This window comes from Castor canadensis, chromosome 4, assembly GCF_047511655.1.
Source record: "Castor canadensis chromosome 4, mCasCan1.hap1v2, whole genome shotgun sequence".
NCBI classification, from domain to species: Eukaryota; Metazoa; Chordata; class Mammalia; order Rodentia; family Castoridae; genus Castor; species Castor canadensis.
Window position 1 is genome coordinate 183,583,849 of NC_133389.1, and position 16,942 is coordinate 183,600,790.

Genomic DNA, 16,942 nt, shown 5'->3' on the forward strand with positions numbered 1-16,942 from the left:
AAAGTTGTCATTTCTTGTGCAACTAACTTAGCTTTGTAACCTAATTTATTTTTAGAAATGAAGCATCTGCCAACATGAGAAATAGCAGGGCATTTGTGGTGTCTGTTGTCTCTGGGCAGAGCCCTCTGGAAGGCTTCCCAGGAAGGGGCTTCCTAGAGCTCTATCCACTCTTAGGATTCAGCAGCTTCCTGAGGACTGGGCATCTTAAGAAGCAAGAGGCAGAGGTTGGAGCACCTGTGACACACATTCTAAGAGCACGTGGAGTTTTGGACTGGACACCAGAAGCTGTTCTCCTCAGCCCTATGTTCCCTGTAGAGGGGCCTTTAGGACACAGTGGTATTTCCATAGGAGTTGCAGAGAGCTGGACCTGAGGCCCAGGCTTCTGCCATGATGCCTGCTATGGGGCAGGCTTGTTTTCTCCAAACCACATGGCCAGCCAGTGAGTATGAAGCATGGAGCTCCCCAAGTCAATGCTAATGATATTTGAAATCCACAATATTTTGGTCATTTTTGTATGACCAAATATTCAAAGGCCACCTGTACCTGTGATAATGACTATCTAATATGAACCATGGACAACCACACTTTTTATAATTCTTATGATCCCTCTTTATATGTTCTATTAATTTACCATAGCTTAATTTATATATCACATGAATTATTAAAAAAACACATTATTTAAACCAGAAGCATGTTACTCCACCCAAATAAGGCACTGCAACAATACTAACTGTGATGTACCCCATTAAATATGTACCTGTGACCATGATCAACAAGATGGAACTGGCCTCAACATTCATGGGCAGGAAGTAATTTCTAGTTGTGTGTTGAGGCTAATTACATGTAGATCTCAGCCATGACTTCGGTCTGGCAGAGAAGGACTATTAAAACTTCTAATAATCTAAGTAAGTATTTAAACTGGCAGGATGAAGAATAAAAGAAATAGAGGTGTGGAGTAAAAAGAGTAAGAGAAAGGGAACTGAGTGACCAGGAGGCAACAGTGTGGACGTCACTCCTAGCATTCCTAATAATCCTTTTAATAAAGGGGCTAGAAATTTGAAAGTAAAATGCTAAGCACTTGTGCCTGTGTATCCCAACTGAGACTGTCAACCATTTGGAGGGGCAATATTCATTTCTAAATATTTAAGAAGGAAATAAATAACTATACTTAATAAATTACAGCCTTCTGTAAGTTAGAGAGATCTCAAAAAGAACCTCCCACTCAATATACTCTGCTGCAACAGCAGACAACATTTCTAGCTCATTCCTTCAGAAAGCTCACTGTCAAGGTCCTGTCATACCCCATCTAGGCCTGCAACATCCCTAAGGCAGTGTGAAGTCTCCAGTCTGTCTTCCTGCATCCCAGCTAGCAACTGTCTCTCCCCATTAGCAGGGGACATGTAGAGCAGCCTTCCTCCTGCTGGGTCTTGGGCCAGGTGCAGGGCAGAGAGGTTTGTGGGATGAGGGAGGGTGCCTAGTGAGCAAAGGTTCTGGGACCCACTGCCGTGGAAAGCCATTCTTGACCCACTTCTGGTTGAGGGCGCAACCCACAGCTGGCTAGATGCCCACACCTCCTCTTCACTAAGCTCTGGTGTTTCAGACATCGTCTCCACCAGCTGGTTCCAGAACTTTCTTTGATGCCCCTCCCAGACCACTGCAGCCCTTGAGGTCTGATGAAGGTAAGGGTGTGGGTGCTGAGTCCTGCAGCCTGAGGCACTTAAGGATTCTTTCCCCTTCCTCTGATCTGGCAGGGCTGACTACCCATGGTGCTTGTCTCCCCAACACTTGGTTTCTTGGCCCACGTTTTAACTTGTGCACTTCTTGACATATGATGATGTTTTTCTTTTCTCTCTGCAAACCATTTCCAAGTACATATGCCTCCCTAGGGCACCACTGCTTGCAGTCTCACTGTGACGCCCTCCACAGCAATATGACGAGAGAGAGATGGAGGGAGATTGGCTGACATCTCAGATCTAAGGCCCTCACACTTCAAGGTGAGTGAGATGAGGAAAAGGGGGAGGATAACACTTTGGAAGCCCTCCTCAGGTTAACACCTTCCCCCAATCTCTGCCTTTCCCCTTGCGGACACCATGTAGATAGGGGACATGGCAGTCATGTGACTGACCCTGGGTACACTGACCTCAGCTGGGATGCTGGGCACTGTGGGCGCAATGCCATTTTCGGTGCTGACATTGCCGGAGCTGCTGTTGGGTGAGCTGGGTCCGGAGCCTGGTGCGCTGCTGCATGCAGAGTCTGCAGGTGAAAGACAATGGTTGAAGCTGGCTCGGCACAGATGGCCACACTGGCTGTGGTGGGAATGCTGGCTTTCCTCTTTGGGTTTCTGCCTGTTAGCAGGCAGAAAGCCTAACCAAAAAGCACAAGGCCAGGGCTTGAAGCAGGGAATGTGAAGCTTAATTCCGTTTTCTCAATTTTGCCACTGGCCGCCTGATAAGCTTTGGTAAAACTCTTGGTTCCAGGTGAGCTGTTCAGTGTGTGCACTATGAAGTTTACAGCTCTTTGAATTTCAAGATGATTTGAAACACCAGAAAGGTAAACCTTTAAATACTTACCAACCTGCTATTGTTGCTCATGTTGCACGAAACCTTCTCATTTTACTATGTGACATCAAGGATGCAGGGAAACACAGCCAAGGGTGTTTAAGGCTCACCAGTTCTACTTGAAGATGTGTGGGACAGTGGCTTAGCATCTTTGCATGACATCCACAGTAGGGACCCTTACTTAGCAGACCAGGCTCAACTCAAAGCTTCTCCTCCCCTCCAGTGGCTGCTGTGTAACTATACACAGCGGATGGCCCCTGTGCTCTCCATGTTTTTCAGAGATTTGTTGAGCTTTTCATGTCTGTTTCAGTGGCTTCTTGCCAATGGTTTCATATGGTTAAGACTTCCCAGAGGCACACACATGGCCTGTTTGCCCTGAAAGTTTGGATCTGAATGCACAGAGGGGCTGCTTGAAGGGGATTAGGGACAGCCTCCTTCAGCAGGAGCCTTGTCCATGCCCCCAGTCTGCTGGGAGCCCTGGGAACCTGAGTATACAGACACTCATTCATTGAACCCTGTAGGAGGGTGGTGCCCACAGAGCTGACTGAAAACTGGCTCCCAACAGCCTTAAGCAACATGGAGGAAGAGGATAGTGAGGACAGAGTTCTAAGAGTTTGGCCTGCACAGAGAAGAAATGGCACTGAGTAGTGACGGTACCTGCCCCAGGCCACCTGGCTTAGGAAGATGCCAAAGGCAAATGCAGCCCCCTGTTAGACTGAGCCGATGAGGACGGGTCAGTCCTCTGTTGATTAGGCTGTCGACCAAGGCCACCATATGTTCCCCTCATCCTTCCAGCAGCTATCACCACCCTCCTTCCACTCACCCACTGGTCCTGGTGACCGAACAAGCCTGATGTTGGCTCAATACCACAGACACTGATCATGAACACAGGACCTGATCCCACCCCATTTTCCCTCTTCTTTCGCTTTCCATCTCCCTTCTTTCCATCAAGCACCAATTCCAGAGCCTGGCTTCACTCTGGTGCAGTTAGGTTTACCTGCCTTTACTGGCTGGCAGCTGCTGGGAGTCATCTGGGCTGAGCGGACGGACGTTCACAAAGCACTCCCAAACATGGCTGCTTTCTCCAGCCATCCAGCTCTCTCACCTTGGCTGTTGGTGTCACACTGCTCCAGGTCAGCCTCCCAGAACCTCACCCTGGACCTACTCCCTGGTTGGCTGTTTCCAGCTACACCAAGCTCTAGCAAACCCTCCTGGAAACGTTACTTGCGGCAGGGGGCCAGATAAGCACTGTCGTCTATATGACATACTTCTGGCCAAGAAAAACTACAAATCTGATTTTCCATCCACTTTTAACTCTAAACATTAGCTTTTTTTTTTTTCTTTTTCTTTTTCCATTCCACTTCCAGGAATCTACTCTAAAGAAATAAATATAAACACATAGCTGATATCATTTATACCAGCAAAATGGGAATACCATTAGGCACCAAAGAGATACCTGTGACTATTAAGTGAAAAGGGTGAGAGGCTATGTGGGAAGAGGCATGCACTCAACTCTGGTACAAGCACTTACTGAACAACTGTGGTGACTTCCAGTGCAGGGGTGGCAGCTTACTTTCTTCTTGGTAAGTTCTTAATTAACAACTGCTAATCTGCTGTGTTCCATGGGGCCCATCTCCTGGTCCTCCCTGCACACATGCTGGATGTGGCTCTCTCCTGTTCAAGGACCCTTCACTGCCTCTTCAGCACTCCTGTAGGAGGATCCCTTTACTCTACTTAGGACTATCTTCCTGGAGCCCTTTACTGTCCTATCATCTGGAAATTCAGCACCACTCAAGAGCATTCTTCCTGTTGTTACAGCTAGATAGGAGCCTGGGCTGATAGGGGAGAACAAAAGCCTCTCTCAATTAGCCATCAAGCTGCAGCTCCAACACTACCTTCTCCCAAGCTTTGCCTAGTCAGCATGACAATCTGCTGACCTTTCTTCTCCTCTGGGGCTCCTTGGTGGGGACCCTCTGACTAGCACACTTAGCATTAACCAGACCCATTATGGCGGACTCCTGGGCTGTCTCTCTCCTGATGGCCTTGGTTCATAACTAGATTGTAAGCTCCTGGAAGGCAAGCAACTTGTCTCACTGGTTCTGTGCTCAGCCCAGTTCTGACTCTCAAATAGCATTCAGTAGATGTCAAGTGATGGCACTTAGAGCAGAGTGTTGGAGAGCTTCCCAGATTAACACAGGGATCTATTTTCCCTTGGCATCTTCCTTACGCCATCTCACTAACTGTCTGCTCAGGGAGAATGCAGGGCTCAATATGTGTCAAGGTTGACCCAAGCCAGGCTCTGCTGCAAGGGAGCAAACTTGAGTTTGAAGGTTTCACACACACACTTCCTAACTCAAGCTGGACTCCCACCCCCCAGTCAGTAAGAATCTTGAGACTTTGGATCACAGAATTTCTTGGTCTCTCTAAACAAGATGTCTCTGGTACAATCAGAGGATAGAAAACTACAGGAAGAGAGGGGGATGATGACAAACAACAGTGCCCCAAGGCATGCAGATGGCAGATTCCACCCCTCAGGAGGACCCACAGGCACACAGGCTAGACTGGCATCTAGAATAGGCTAGTGTGTGTGCTTTGGCAGGCAATGTGACCTCAGGGCTAGCCCCCAGGGAGGGGTGGGGGGGCAGAGTGTGGTGTACCCTGGAGAACTGCCCTCAGGAGGATTGTGAGAGTAGAACACTCCCCACTCCCTCTCTTGGAAAGGGTTCTGCCTGCATCCTGCTGTGTGTCTACCACCAGGTGGGGCCAACAGCAAAAGGTTCATCAAAGCCCAACCAGCTGAGATTCCTGCTCTTCCTCTGCTTCTGCTGTGGCCATAGTGAAGGGGAAGACTCTGGAAAGTACCTGCACTCCCATAGTATTTGTGGACAATGGAGAGCAAGCAAGAACACAGGATTCATCACTACTAGGCAGAGCTATTAAAAGTTCACCTTCAGAGAATCCCTTGTGAACATCTGCCAGTGATGTAAAGCCAGATCTCTCTTTCTCACCTAGGCTTAATGATGGCCTCTGAGGAACTGACTCAGGGGTTAAAAGTTGATAAGACTCCAAGTCCCCACCTCTGAGTGGCTGGGACTAGTGTGTGCAGTGCTACTTGAATAAAACCTTGCTGGCTAGCTGTGTCAGGTTGAGATTCAAGTGTTTACAGGTGGGGAGGTGGAGTTGCCTGTTTCCAGACATACCTGCAACATCCAGGGGACGCTTTTTTAGAGCAGTGACCACAGGCCCATCCTTCCTGCGCAACAGGGGGCTACTCCGTCTCTCAGCCACTTTCTGCTTAAGCCTGGACCGCAATTTCAGGTTGGGCTCAGAAGCTGCACAAAAGGAGATGTCATTATAGCCAGGCAGACACAGCTGGGGTCAAAAGTAACACATCAGTGGTTTAAAAATACACACACTGCACAAATATCCATTAATGCCAGGGAGTGCAAAGGCAGCACTCCGGGGGCAGAGTGCTCAGGCCACCCATTTTTCAGGTTATGAAACAGATGCAGCATGTCTGAGGCTATGTTCTCTGAAATGGCTGGATCCAACCATAATGTCTCCCAATCAGCCCAGGGGTGGGGAGGATGGACTGGTAAACCACTGGTGGGGGCAGAGTCTGCTGGACATTACAGGACACCATGTTCTCTAAACCAGGAATCTGGGAGTGAGTAAAGGCGAAGGCGCCGGTCTTTGCTGGCAGAGTAAGAACTAGAGGACAGTTTCAACTGTATCCACAACACTGGAGCACCGTAAGAAATGGCATTAGCCTGAACACAATGAAAAATAAATGACAACACAGAAACAGGTGTTTGTGCTGACAAAAAGATAGCCTGCGTGTACACACACACAGGCATACATGCCTAGGCAGATACATACCAAAGCTGTCCCTGTAGAGTAAGCAAGTGTCAGGATGTGTGATCTCTCTGCCTCATCATAAGCTACATGCTTACATGGCTCTTCAGGACAGAAAGATGTGCTATGCGAGGTTTAGGGGTTGCTTCCCTAACTCCTCCATAGTCTCAAATACCTGTTTCACCTGGCATCAATCTCAGTGTGGTTTTACCACAGGACAGTTAAAAAACAGAAGAAAGAAATGCATATTTGGGAAAGATTAATCCAAGTGGATACTTTTCACATTAGAAGAAGTTCAAGTTTGATGTCTAAGTTTGAGGAAACTTGCCAGCCAAGTTTCTTTGGAAAAGCACAACAAAGCATTTCTTAAAACTTTCTGAGCATACTCATCCTCATTTTGGAAGAACGCAAAGTTGGTGGAAGGTACAGACCATGCAGGTCAGCTCTACTTTGTGCATACAGACCTGAGTCTCCTGTGTCTGCTTAAAGGCAGCTAAGGATGGACAAAGCCCTTAGCAACAGTTGAACAGCCACTTGCCACATTGCACCAACCGTATGAGACACACCTTTATATAAAGCCGCAGGAAGCATGGGCTTGACCCTTTCTGCCCAATCCATCAATGCCATTTCCTACGGTGCTCCAATGTGTGGATAGCAGTGGGAACTGTTCTCTAGCTCCTACTCTGCTGACATAGACAGGCATCTTTGCTCACTCCTATTCCTGCAGGGTAAATTCCTAAGAACAGTTCAGAATTTCTGCAAATTGCACCAACCATGTGTAGGACAAGAGAGCCTCTTCCCAAAGTGCGGACATGAATGTTAGATACAAAAATGACCTGACATTTTCACAGTATCCTGAGCTTGCTCTACACACAGATGTGTGGTGTTGATCAGTTTGCTAGTACACAGGGAAAAACTTATCTGATTTTTGCAGTGCTGGGGATGAGCCCAGGGCCTTGTGCATGCTTGGCAGACACTACTCCACTGAGCATACCCCAGCCCTTCATCACCTTATTGATACACTTTATGGCTGGCAGCGTGGTTCTCTGCAGCTGCTGGTCCCTGTTGGCCCCTCAGGTAAATGTGTCATAGCGTGGGTACAGATATCAAGATAAGGATGGAGGTGTTAAGGGAGAAAAAGATCCCTAAATATCATTAAAATGACAAATCTCAGTCTGCTTTCGCAAGTGGAAAAGCACCCACTGCCCGCATACTTGGCTGAGAAGGTATCATTTGATACCCCACTGCCATAGTTTGCATGTCCTCTCCAGGACTCCTTCTGACACTCAGTCCCAGTTCAGAAGTTGGTAGTCTGGAGGTAGGGCTAGGAGGTAATTAGGATAGGATGAGTTCATGAGGAAGAGAAACCTGACAGGCTTGCTTGGTCTAGCATGGCCATGCTATGATGCCTGCATCAGATGATGAGTGATGTGGGAGCCAGGCTCTGGGACTTCCCAGCTTCCAGAATCATGAGTCAAATCTCCTATTCCTTCCAAACTTTCTGGTCTCACTTATTTTGATATAGCAACAGAAAACAGACTAAGACACCCATAAACAGAGGGAAGGATTCAGTCAATTGATGGATCAGTGATACAAACAAGTTCACGCTGCATCTTACCTTTCACAACTAACTAAAAACGTACTTTAGTATCTCTCCAGAGGCCTCATACTCCCAGTTAGGATAGTCTTTGAGGCTGCCCAGAAGCAGTGGGAAGGGACCAGATCCCTCTCACCTGGGACTCCAGGGTGAATTCTGGTAGGAGGTGGCAGACACTTGCTGTCAACTATCCAGAAAAGGGGCAGGGACCTTAACAGGAAGTAGGAGCTGGGCCAAAGAAGGTAACGGACTCTGGAGCCTAGAGCCTGGGCTAGAAGATCCAGTCTAGTTCTGAGGTACTGGGAGGTGGTAACAACTCAGGTGAGAGCTGAGCCTTAAAGCCCAAAAGCCCCATGCCAGACGTGGACTATAATGCTGTGTTTAGTTCTATGTAGTTCCCTCACATGGAGCCGAGGGTACCTGCCAGTCCACTGACTGAGTTGTAGGTATTGAGGGGAGGACCAGGCGGTGCTCAGTCAGGCAAGGATGGGTCACTGGGTAGGAAATGCGAGAAGCCAGCCCCCAGGCTCCTTAAAGTATGTGTGAACATCCACTCACTTCTCAGAGGCGCCACCAAACAGGCATTTCCTAGCACATTTTATAAATGGCAAAACTGAGACAGAGGGCTGTAGCAGCATAAGGTAATAGTAAAGAATCTGGGGAACAACTCAGGCAGCTAGGCTGCTCCTAATGCCAGGGTGATCTCAGCTCCCAAGGATGTAAAAGTGCAGGTGAGTTACATGCTGTTTTCATGAGGGAAACAAGATACCTGAGATAGTACAGGTGACAACCATCATGCCAGGAGCCACCAAGGTACATGCAATTACGCATGGCATGCCAAAGAAACCAGCATGGAGTGGTTATTTCACATGTTCACACATACATCTTATCAGTGCCCTTTATGGATTGAGAAATGGGCAAATTGTGTGCAACATCAACAAAAATTAGTATAGCCAAGTAATTACTAATGTATACATCACAATCAAGGAAGATTATCGCCTTTAATTTATCATTGTCCTCAGCACCTAATCGTACTTCATGAAGCCTCATGTTACGCTTCCCACAGATGCACTGATGCCCACCACCTGGCATCAGCAATGACAAGTGCTCAAAAAGGAGCTGTGTTCAGGGCGATTTGGTCTTCTCACTGCAAATACTCTTGGTTACATGCTTTTTCTTGAATCCTCATAGCGTTATTAATGAGCCAGTGATGCCTTTTTAGAAATTGGTAATGCAATCAAATCCTAATTAAGGTCTCCTGGAGCATCCCCAAAGTGAGAGAGTTCTCTTCAGTTCTCATGGAAATGTGGTGGAGGTGGTGTTGCATCCTGAGGTCAGAAGCAACACAGGCAGTGCTGGATGTTGGACTGGGCTTCCAACAGTCTCCAGAGAACACAGTCCAGCATGGGAAGCCAACTCTGTGACCAGGGAGCCCAAAGGAATTGATCACAGGCCTTACGAACAACCACCGAAGGCAATGTGGCTGTGGTGAGCAGCAGTGGATGGTGGTGTCAAGACTGTCTCCCAAGCTGATGGTTTCCTGTGGCATGTGCTACAAAATACTCATGGACTCCTGCTTCCTAGAACAGGAGATAACTGGCCAAGCAGCAAGGCCATATATATTAGGGGTAGGAAAGGCAAGGAAACAGCCAATCCTCACACCTGTTGTTCTACTGCTGAGGGGTGTATGGAGCCCTGGGGAGCTGCTCTGGGCCAGATGCAGCAGGTGGCACACACTGTCTCTTCCTGGGGAGGAGCCCAGTAAAGTGCTGTCAGGAGGCATGTTTCTTAGTGAGAGTCACTGCTCTGTGTGCAACCAAGCTCTCAGCCCTCCACATCTCCTGCCCTCATTGTTCTAGACCCCACTCCAACAGGGTACAACAGGCTTGGCAGGACAACTTCATCACATAAGTATCAGTCAAGTTCTACTTAGGCTGAGCTAAAATGTCCCTCCCTACTACTCCTAGATCCTGGTTTTGGTTCTGTCCTGGCACCAGGTGGAATCGTCTCTGGGGTGCCCACTGATGGCTCAGTGTCTACTACATGCCTCCCTCTTTAGGGAGGGAACAATTGAGCCTGTCATCCCTACTATGAGGCCTCAGAATTGGAAGGAAGCTGGGGTGTGACTGACTGCCTTAGTACCCAGAACTGACCAAATCTTTTGGATTACAAAGAATTTTGGTTAGTAAAAAAAGCTGTGCCTCTCAGACTCATTTCCGAATGCAGTCCTGTGCAGGAAGGCACCTTGGAATTTCTCACAATGGCCTGCAATTTAGGGATGCACCTGCAGTAGGAAGATAGGTCATCTCGCTCTCCTGTGGTCTGAGGCCGCTCAGGCCTGCTGTTCGGGTTCACTCGGGTCCCTCTCTGGGGCATACTCCAGAAGGCACTGTCCTACTTGCCATCCCAAAGCACTGCCCTTGGTCACTTGGGTCCTTCTCCAAAGCCACTGCCCTCTCTAATCCATCACCCTGAGAAAACACAAGAATATCTGACTGTCTCACAGACTGCTCCAGCACCCTCCCCAGTTTCTAAGTTGACCCATCACCCTTTGGCACCTTAATGCCCTCTTCCTCTGTTCCTATCAGAACTGCTGCCCACAGCTGTGACCATCTGGGACACACCTGCAAGGACACAGTGAATTTCTTTCTCAAGTGACCTGCTCCTACTCTGGGCATGATTTTTCTGTTTGGGCACTGCTCAGAGCTGGTGAAGAGGCCCAAGTTGCGCTTGCTGAATATGGCCAGAATGTCAGCAGGAGCTGCTTGACCACTAGGCTGCCCTGGAGTGTGGCAGAGCAGGGCTTGCCACCCAAACAAAATCAAAGTACTCTGGGATGAGGTTGAGTCTTAAAAAGTAGGTATACATGCATGAGACCTGTTTCTTTTGGTATGAATCATAAGGAAATGCTTAGGGATAGCTTTTCAAAATGATGGTCTAATGCAAAAAGCCAGTATAAGTATAAGCCGAGCAACTCATGTGGTTCAGTCTGAGTCGAGGGGTGGTTGCCTCCACTCAGTGTGGAGGGTCCAGGTGGCAGCAGACCTCACACTCACCTGTTTTCCTAAGAGGGAAGTCATCTTTGGCATCATACATCCCCAGAACTGGATGGTTATAGGAGGCTGACACCCCACTTTGGGGAGGCGAGCTCTGGTCCAGGGAGCTGTGCTGTGTCTTCCTGGAGAAAGGCAAAGGCAGACATCAGTGTGCCTGGAGGAGTGCCCCAAGGCTGACAGCAGTCACAGGAAGCCCTTCAATTGAAACCTCTGTGCCCTTTCTCTCAGCCCCTCCTTTTCTCCAAAACATGTCAACAAGTGAACAAGAGAAGCCATGGCCTCCCCTGACTCAGCCTTGTGCTTGTTCTCTGCCCACCTGTCCCTTTGATATCTCTGTGCCTACCTGTCCTCAGACTACCAGGGTCACCACCAGCCACACAGAAGGCTTGTTCTTAGGGCACACAGCACAGGAAGGCAGGTGCATTCAGGCATAAGGAATGCAGGGTGAGGCTGCAGGCAGCAGAGACAGAGCCAGGACAGATTGGGAGCAGGTGTTGGTGACATCTGGGCTCTCTCTACCTCCTGGAGTGCAGGACCCTTTGAGGGCTTCTCTAAGGCACAAAATGCTCATTCCCCATCCTTCCACTAGAATAGATCACTGTGATCATTTCCCTTTTTGGACAGGTTGGTAGCAGCTGACACCTAATGCCCTGAGAGTCACTCTATAAAGTGAGTGACTAAAGTACACTATAAAGTGTACTTCCTTTAACATCCAGACAACTCAAAGTCCTAAAATGGCCAGATGGGAGTGGGCTGCAGGTGGATGGATGCTCAGAGGGACAAAAGTGGAACTGGGCCTCAGGATGAACAAGGGATGCAGAGGCTACCCAAGATGACCATCAGCAACACCTTCCTTGATGTACAGTCCACTGAGCCTTGTACTAAACATGGAAAGTGTAAGACATTCTGCAGGTCTTTACACTGTATAATCTGCTTAATGACTAGAAATAAGTTTGCTGACTATCTGGAATTTGTTAGATTATTTATTTGAATATATACACTCATGCACCTGGAGTTATTTGAATCAAGAGTGGAAGCTCTTAAATGTGTACAGGTGTACATCTAAATATCTGAAATCTCATAGCCCAAAAAATGTGCTGAAGGGAATCTCAGAGATAAATCCAAGTATTCCAGCCCTAATGGCTGGGTCGTAGGGCTCAGTCTGACCATGTGTCCTGAGAGGATCTCAGAGAGCTCTGGAAAATTAAATCACTTCAGGATGTGCCCCCGCACCACCATCCAGAGTGTAAGTCTGCCCCAAAGATGGGCTTTCCTCGGATTTCCACAGGGTGTTCCTGATACACAGCTGGGACTGGGAGTGTGCACAGGGGAAAACAGAAGTGTACTCATATCTGTTGAGGGCTCACCACTGCATGGTGGCATTAAAAGGTCTGCATGATGTAATGCAGTTTCTCTCCTCGATCATATTTTGACATAGATCCCCTATGGGGAACTTGGCCTTGGCAAATTTCAAACTTCTTCAATGCCAAGTTATAATCTGGGGTGCTTTGCATTCTCTTTCTCCTTCATAAGAAACACAGAATGACCTGTGTGCGCATTGAGTTAAAAATATAGTTGGTTATAGAATACTATTCAAAATATGATAAATGCAACAAATATGATATTCGTTGTTATTATGATTTAATGGCAGGTTCTCTTTATAATTAAGCCAGAGGCTGTAAAAGCTAAGATCTAACAGATTTTCTCTTACTATTTGGGTCTCTTGAGATGCTATCAGTATTAAAGCCCCAATTTCTTATCAGGCCTTAAAATGAACTGAAACTGGAAGCTGCTATGTACAGCCCAGCCCCTGCCAAGCCAGTTACCAGCAGATCATCTGCATCCCTGAGAGGTAGTTCTAGGAGTCAAAACAGGTAGCTATGCTGGTTTTTGGTACCTCTCAGTGTCTAGAGACTCTGAAAGGGACCGTACATCCTCACTACCAGTTCACCTGTCAGCAATAGCCTCATCAGGGAGGAAATCACATCACTACGCATTGCCTCCTAGGGATTCAAGGAACAGCCAGCTAGCTTCTCAGGGAAAATGCTGATCAGTGGTCTTGGTGTTGTGTTCAGCCTGGCACACCTTACCCTCAGGCAAAGCTCTTGGGTCCTCAAGTGAGGGAGAATCCAGAAAAGTGAGCAAAATAAACTCCCATCCCTGGGTGAGCTTATGCCTCCTCCATTCATGCCCGTCTTACATCTCCACTCGCCCTCCCCACCCCCCACACACATACACCTTACACCTACATTCACGTACCTATATAGTGTCATACAAGTAACACATCTCATGTACCCTTGTGCCCCTGTGCAGAGGACCTGCAGAGCAACTTCTACCTAACTCATCTCTGACATAGAATTATCTTCCAGTTTTCCAATCTTTAATTTCAGCCTGGGAACAGAGACATAGAAGCCAGGGTGGGAAGCTACAGTGTAAGATGAAGGGAGCCTGGGTCCCTGGGTGGGCTGACTAGATACTTTGTCTAAAGGTAATCCTTGGGTTTGGGATGTAGCTCAGTGGTAGAGCACTTGCCTAGCATGTGTGAGGCCGTGGGTTCCATTCCCAGTACCACCAAAAAAAAAAAAAAAAGGTATCTAACTAAATAATAAGGGTAATACTTACCTTAGCAAAAAAGATAGAAAAACATATTGCTTTGCTTTCTTTCTCAACATTACCTTGACTGCAGACTAAAACCACACAAATTCAAGCATTTAAATTCTATCAAGAGCCTTTCCTAGTACATGATATTTATACTGGTGATTTAAAAGCAAATGAAACTCTTAATTGAGCATAACAGCACGGTCCAACAGAAATATAATATGAGCTGCATGTATAGTTTACATTTCTCTTATAGTCACATTAACATGAATAAAAAGAAATAGGTGAAACTAATTTTAGTTCCTGATATATTAAGTTATTATTTTGACATGGAATCAATGAACTTATTAATGGGATATCATACACTCTTTTTCCGTACAGATGCCTGCAGTCCTCAGTTCTGTATTGTTAGCAGCCCTCAGTTTGGAGCAGCAACACCTCAGGTGCTCAGGAACCATATGTGGACTGCCACACTGGGCCGAGCAGTCTTACATATGGATTTAAACTTAGAGGTGTGAACATTGCATCCACATCTGTGGAATACATGTCCCAATCACGCCCAGGGAGGTCTCCACAGACTGCCCCTCTGCCTCTTTGCCTGCTGTCTCCAGCTCAGCTTTCTGGAGTCCACACAGTGGAAACAAAAGGAGAGATATGTCTGAGCAGCTTTAGCTCACTGTTCCTGAGGCCCTCATGGTGCTGAAGGTGCAAGTGCCTGGTCCTTGTTGCTGCTGAGCAGAGTCCTGGTGCACAGACACACCCAACCTGCCAGGCCATTAACCTGCCAGCAAGCTTACAAGCTATTTCTGATCTTTAGTGGTCAGAGATATGGCCACTATGACCACGAAAGTGTGTGTGGGATGCTTTCCTTGACTTTCGGTGAACTCTACAAAGCACACTGTTGGGTTACAGGGTAGGTAAGCATTTCTAACAGGGCCATACCACTTCAAGTCCCTTGGCAACCTGTGCAAATGTAGCCACTCCACACCTTGCCCCACTTGGCCTGTTAAAACTTAGCAAGCCCAGCAGGTATCTTAATTGTGGTTCTAATTTGCATGTCCCTGATACCTAGCAAAGCTGCACATCTTTTCAGGTGTCAGGTGTGTATTGGTCATCTGCATACCTTATTCTGTGAAGTACCTGTCCGTATCTTTTGCCTAAATGTCTTTTCATTATTAATTCTGCAATAAGCTTGCAACTTGTAAAGCCACAAAGCATGTGAGGGACAAAGGAAGAGAAGTCATAAAGGGCTGTTCAGGTTGCATCACAATAATGAGGTCATCCACTGAGGGGCTGGAATCATGCAAATGGGGTGTGGTGTATGTTTAGTACAAACAGCTGTACATTTGGGGGCTCTAGCATAGCCACATTCGTTTGCAGTGAAATTACTGATTATATTGTTTTTTTCTTTGTTTGATTGGTTTTGTTTATTTGAAATAGGGTCTTGCTATGGAGCCCAGGCTAGTCTCAAACTCTCTATCTGCCTGTTTCCACCTACTGGGTGCTGGGATTACAGGCATGCGCCATAATGTCTGGCTCTGATTACATTCTGATTCATGAAAACTACCTTTTTTTTTTTTTTTTCAGTAACCAATTGACTTTTGAGAACCACAGAAGACTATACTTCAAAGCAATAATCTATTCCGTGTAGCCACCTCACTATGCCCCCAACACCATACAAGGCCTCTGTGAATGAGGCCAGCAAAGGAGACTTCTTTGGCTTCAATGCATTGGCTTCCTTCTGCTGTCAGCACAAAACAAGGCTCTACTGTGGTCTCTGTCCATGATATAGGCTCTGGTGGGGTCTCGTAGTACAAAAATAATAAAAATATCAAGGTGCTTATTGGCTTGCTTGAGAATCAATAAAACAGAGTAGAAATCTGGTAGGTATGGATGGGCAATTTAGGCTAGAGTTCCAGCTTTAGTGGCTCCTACTGTGGCTGAAAAATGGAGCAAAAGGCTGAGAATAATGATCAGGCACCATCTAAGAGGGCTGCTCCCTGAAAACAGCTCACTACCATTCCTGTTTGGATGATGGCCACATGTGTTACCTCCAGATTCCCCACTGTGCTTTGAGAGTTCAAACTGCACCCCCCACCCACTGCCCTTCCTGGGAAAGTGAAGAACTGGATCTGCTCACACCTGCCCAGAGTTGGGTATACCGAACTCCAAAGAGCAGACCCAGGTGGGTACATCCCCACTTACCCATACCAGTAGCGGGGGTCGCTGGAAATGCAGTGGTTTAGGTTCCGGTGGGCCAGTGCCTTCTTCTTGTTGAGGACAAACTCCTGCAGCTTCATCTTCACCTCTGTGCTGGCCACTGCACCTGGAAGCAGGAGCAGAGGGTGAGTGTGAAGGGGAGCAGCACAGGGTAGGGAGCACAGGGCAGGCAGAAGCTCTTTGTGGGGCACTGCCAAGGCCAGGGAGTGATTTAGGGAGGGGCTGTTCTATTTAATGCAGATCCAATCATGGGAAGCTAACACAAATCCCACCTCTTGTCCCTACATCAAAGAAGGCTTCAAGTTAACACTGGCAGCATGGTGGTTCCACTCTCTTTAATGCACAAGAAGCAGGCTCCAGAGGGTACTGTGCAAACAGAAGTGTCCCAAAGCCACATGGAGGGAACAAGGCCTGCTTCCCAGGAAGGCTAGCTGCCAGTGTCTGACACATGTTACAGTGTGTGGCTTCCTCAGAGTGAAAAGGTGGCTCTGTCCCCTCTCACCTGGCACTACGTATTATAGAGAGCAGATATGGCTGTGGTGACTTAGGCAGAAGTTGTGTATTCTGGGCTTTTCTTATGGAGGGGTGACTGTTGTTCAAAGCAGCATTAAAGAATACGGGCAGATTTGAGAAACACATCAAAAGAATGCCCAAACTCATCCCTGAACACAGGCCAGCCAGCGTTTAAACCTGTGTCCTGCAGACCCATCACTTCCCTCCACAGCATGGATCCAACCTTCCACTGAGGAACATCTTGAGGGTTATCTCTGTATCATATGGAATTCAAACAGCATCTTTAATGGGCCAAACCACTTTGTATGGTAAGTGAAGTTTGTTTCTATTCAAAACCATTTTGGCTGAAGACTTTGGTTGCCCTTAGAAGCCATGTTACAGTGGACATTTATGTGATGACATCATACAAGTTTAGAATTACTTGCTTAGGAGAGATTAGCAAAACATCTGTATCTCACCAACTTAATAGCCCTGAGACATCACGCTCAACTGCCTTCCAAAACATCTCTCCACACTGACACTTGGCTCTCATTAACAGACGCCAG

At 47.3% G+C, this 16,942-nt stretch overlaps 1 protein-coding gene across 21 annotated transcripts in view; it reads right to left on the bottom strand.

Moving 5' to 3' along the window:
- Positions 1 to 16,942, bottom strand: part of Hdac4 (histone deacetylase 4) — a 289,492-nt gene that overhangs the window by 73,946 nt on the left and 198,604 nt on the right. For 20 of the 21 annotated variants that reach the window (XR_012447440.1, XR_012447441.1, XM_074072154.1 and 17 more), the window contains 4 exons: positions 15,870 to 15,990; positions 11,067 to 11,188; positions 5,759 to 5,890; positions 2,141 to 2,253 (listed from right to left, as the gene is read on the bottom strand). Coding sequence is in view for 19 of the 21 variants with exons in the window: in XM_074072154.1 (XP_073928255.1) it covers positions 2,141 to 2,253; positions 5,759 to 5,890; positions 11,067 to 11,188; positions 15,870 to 15,990 (488 nt within the window). In the remaining 2 variants the exon portion in view is untranslated. The remainder of the gene's footprint in view (positions 1 to 2,140; positions 2,254 to 5,758; positions 5,891 to 11,066; positions 11,189 to 15,869; positions 15,991 to 16,942) is intronic. The other variant, XM_074072161.1, reaches the window with a different exon arrangement.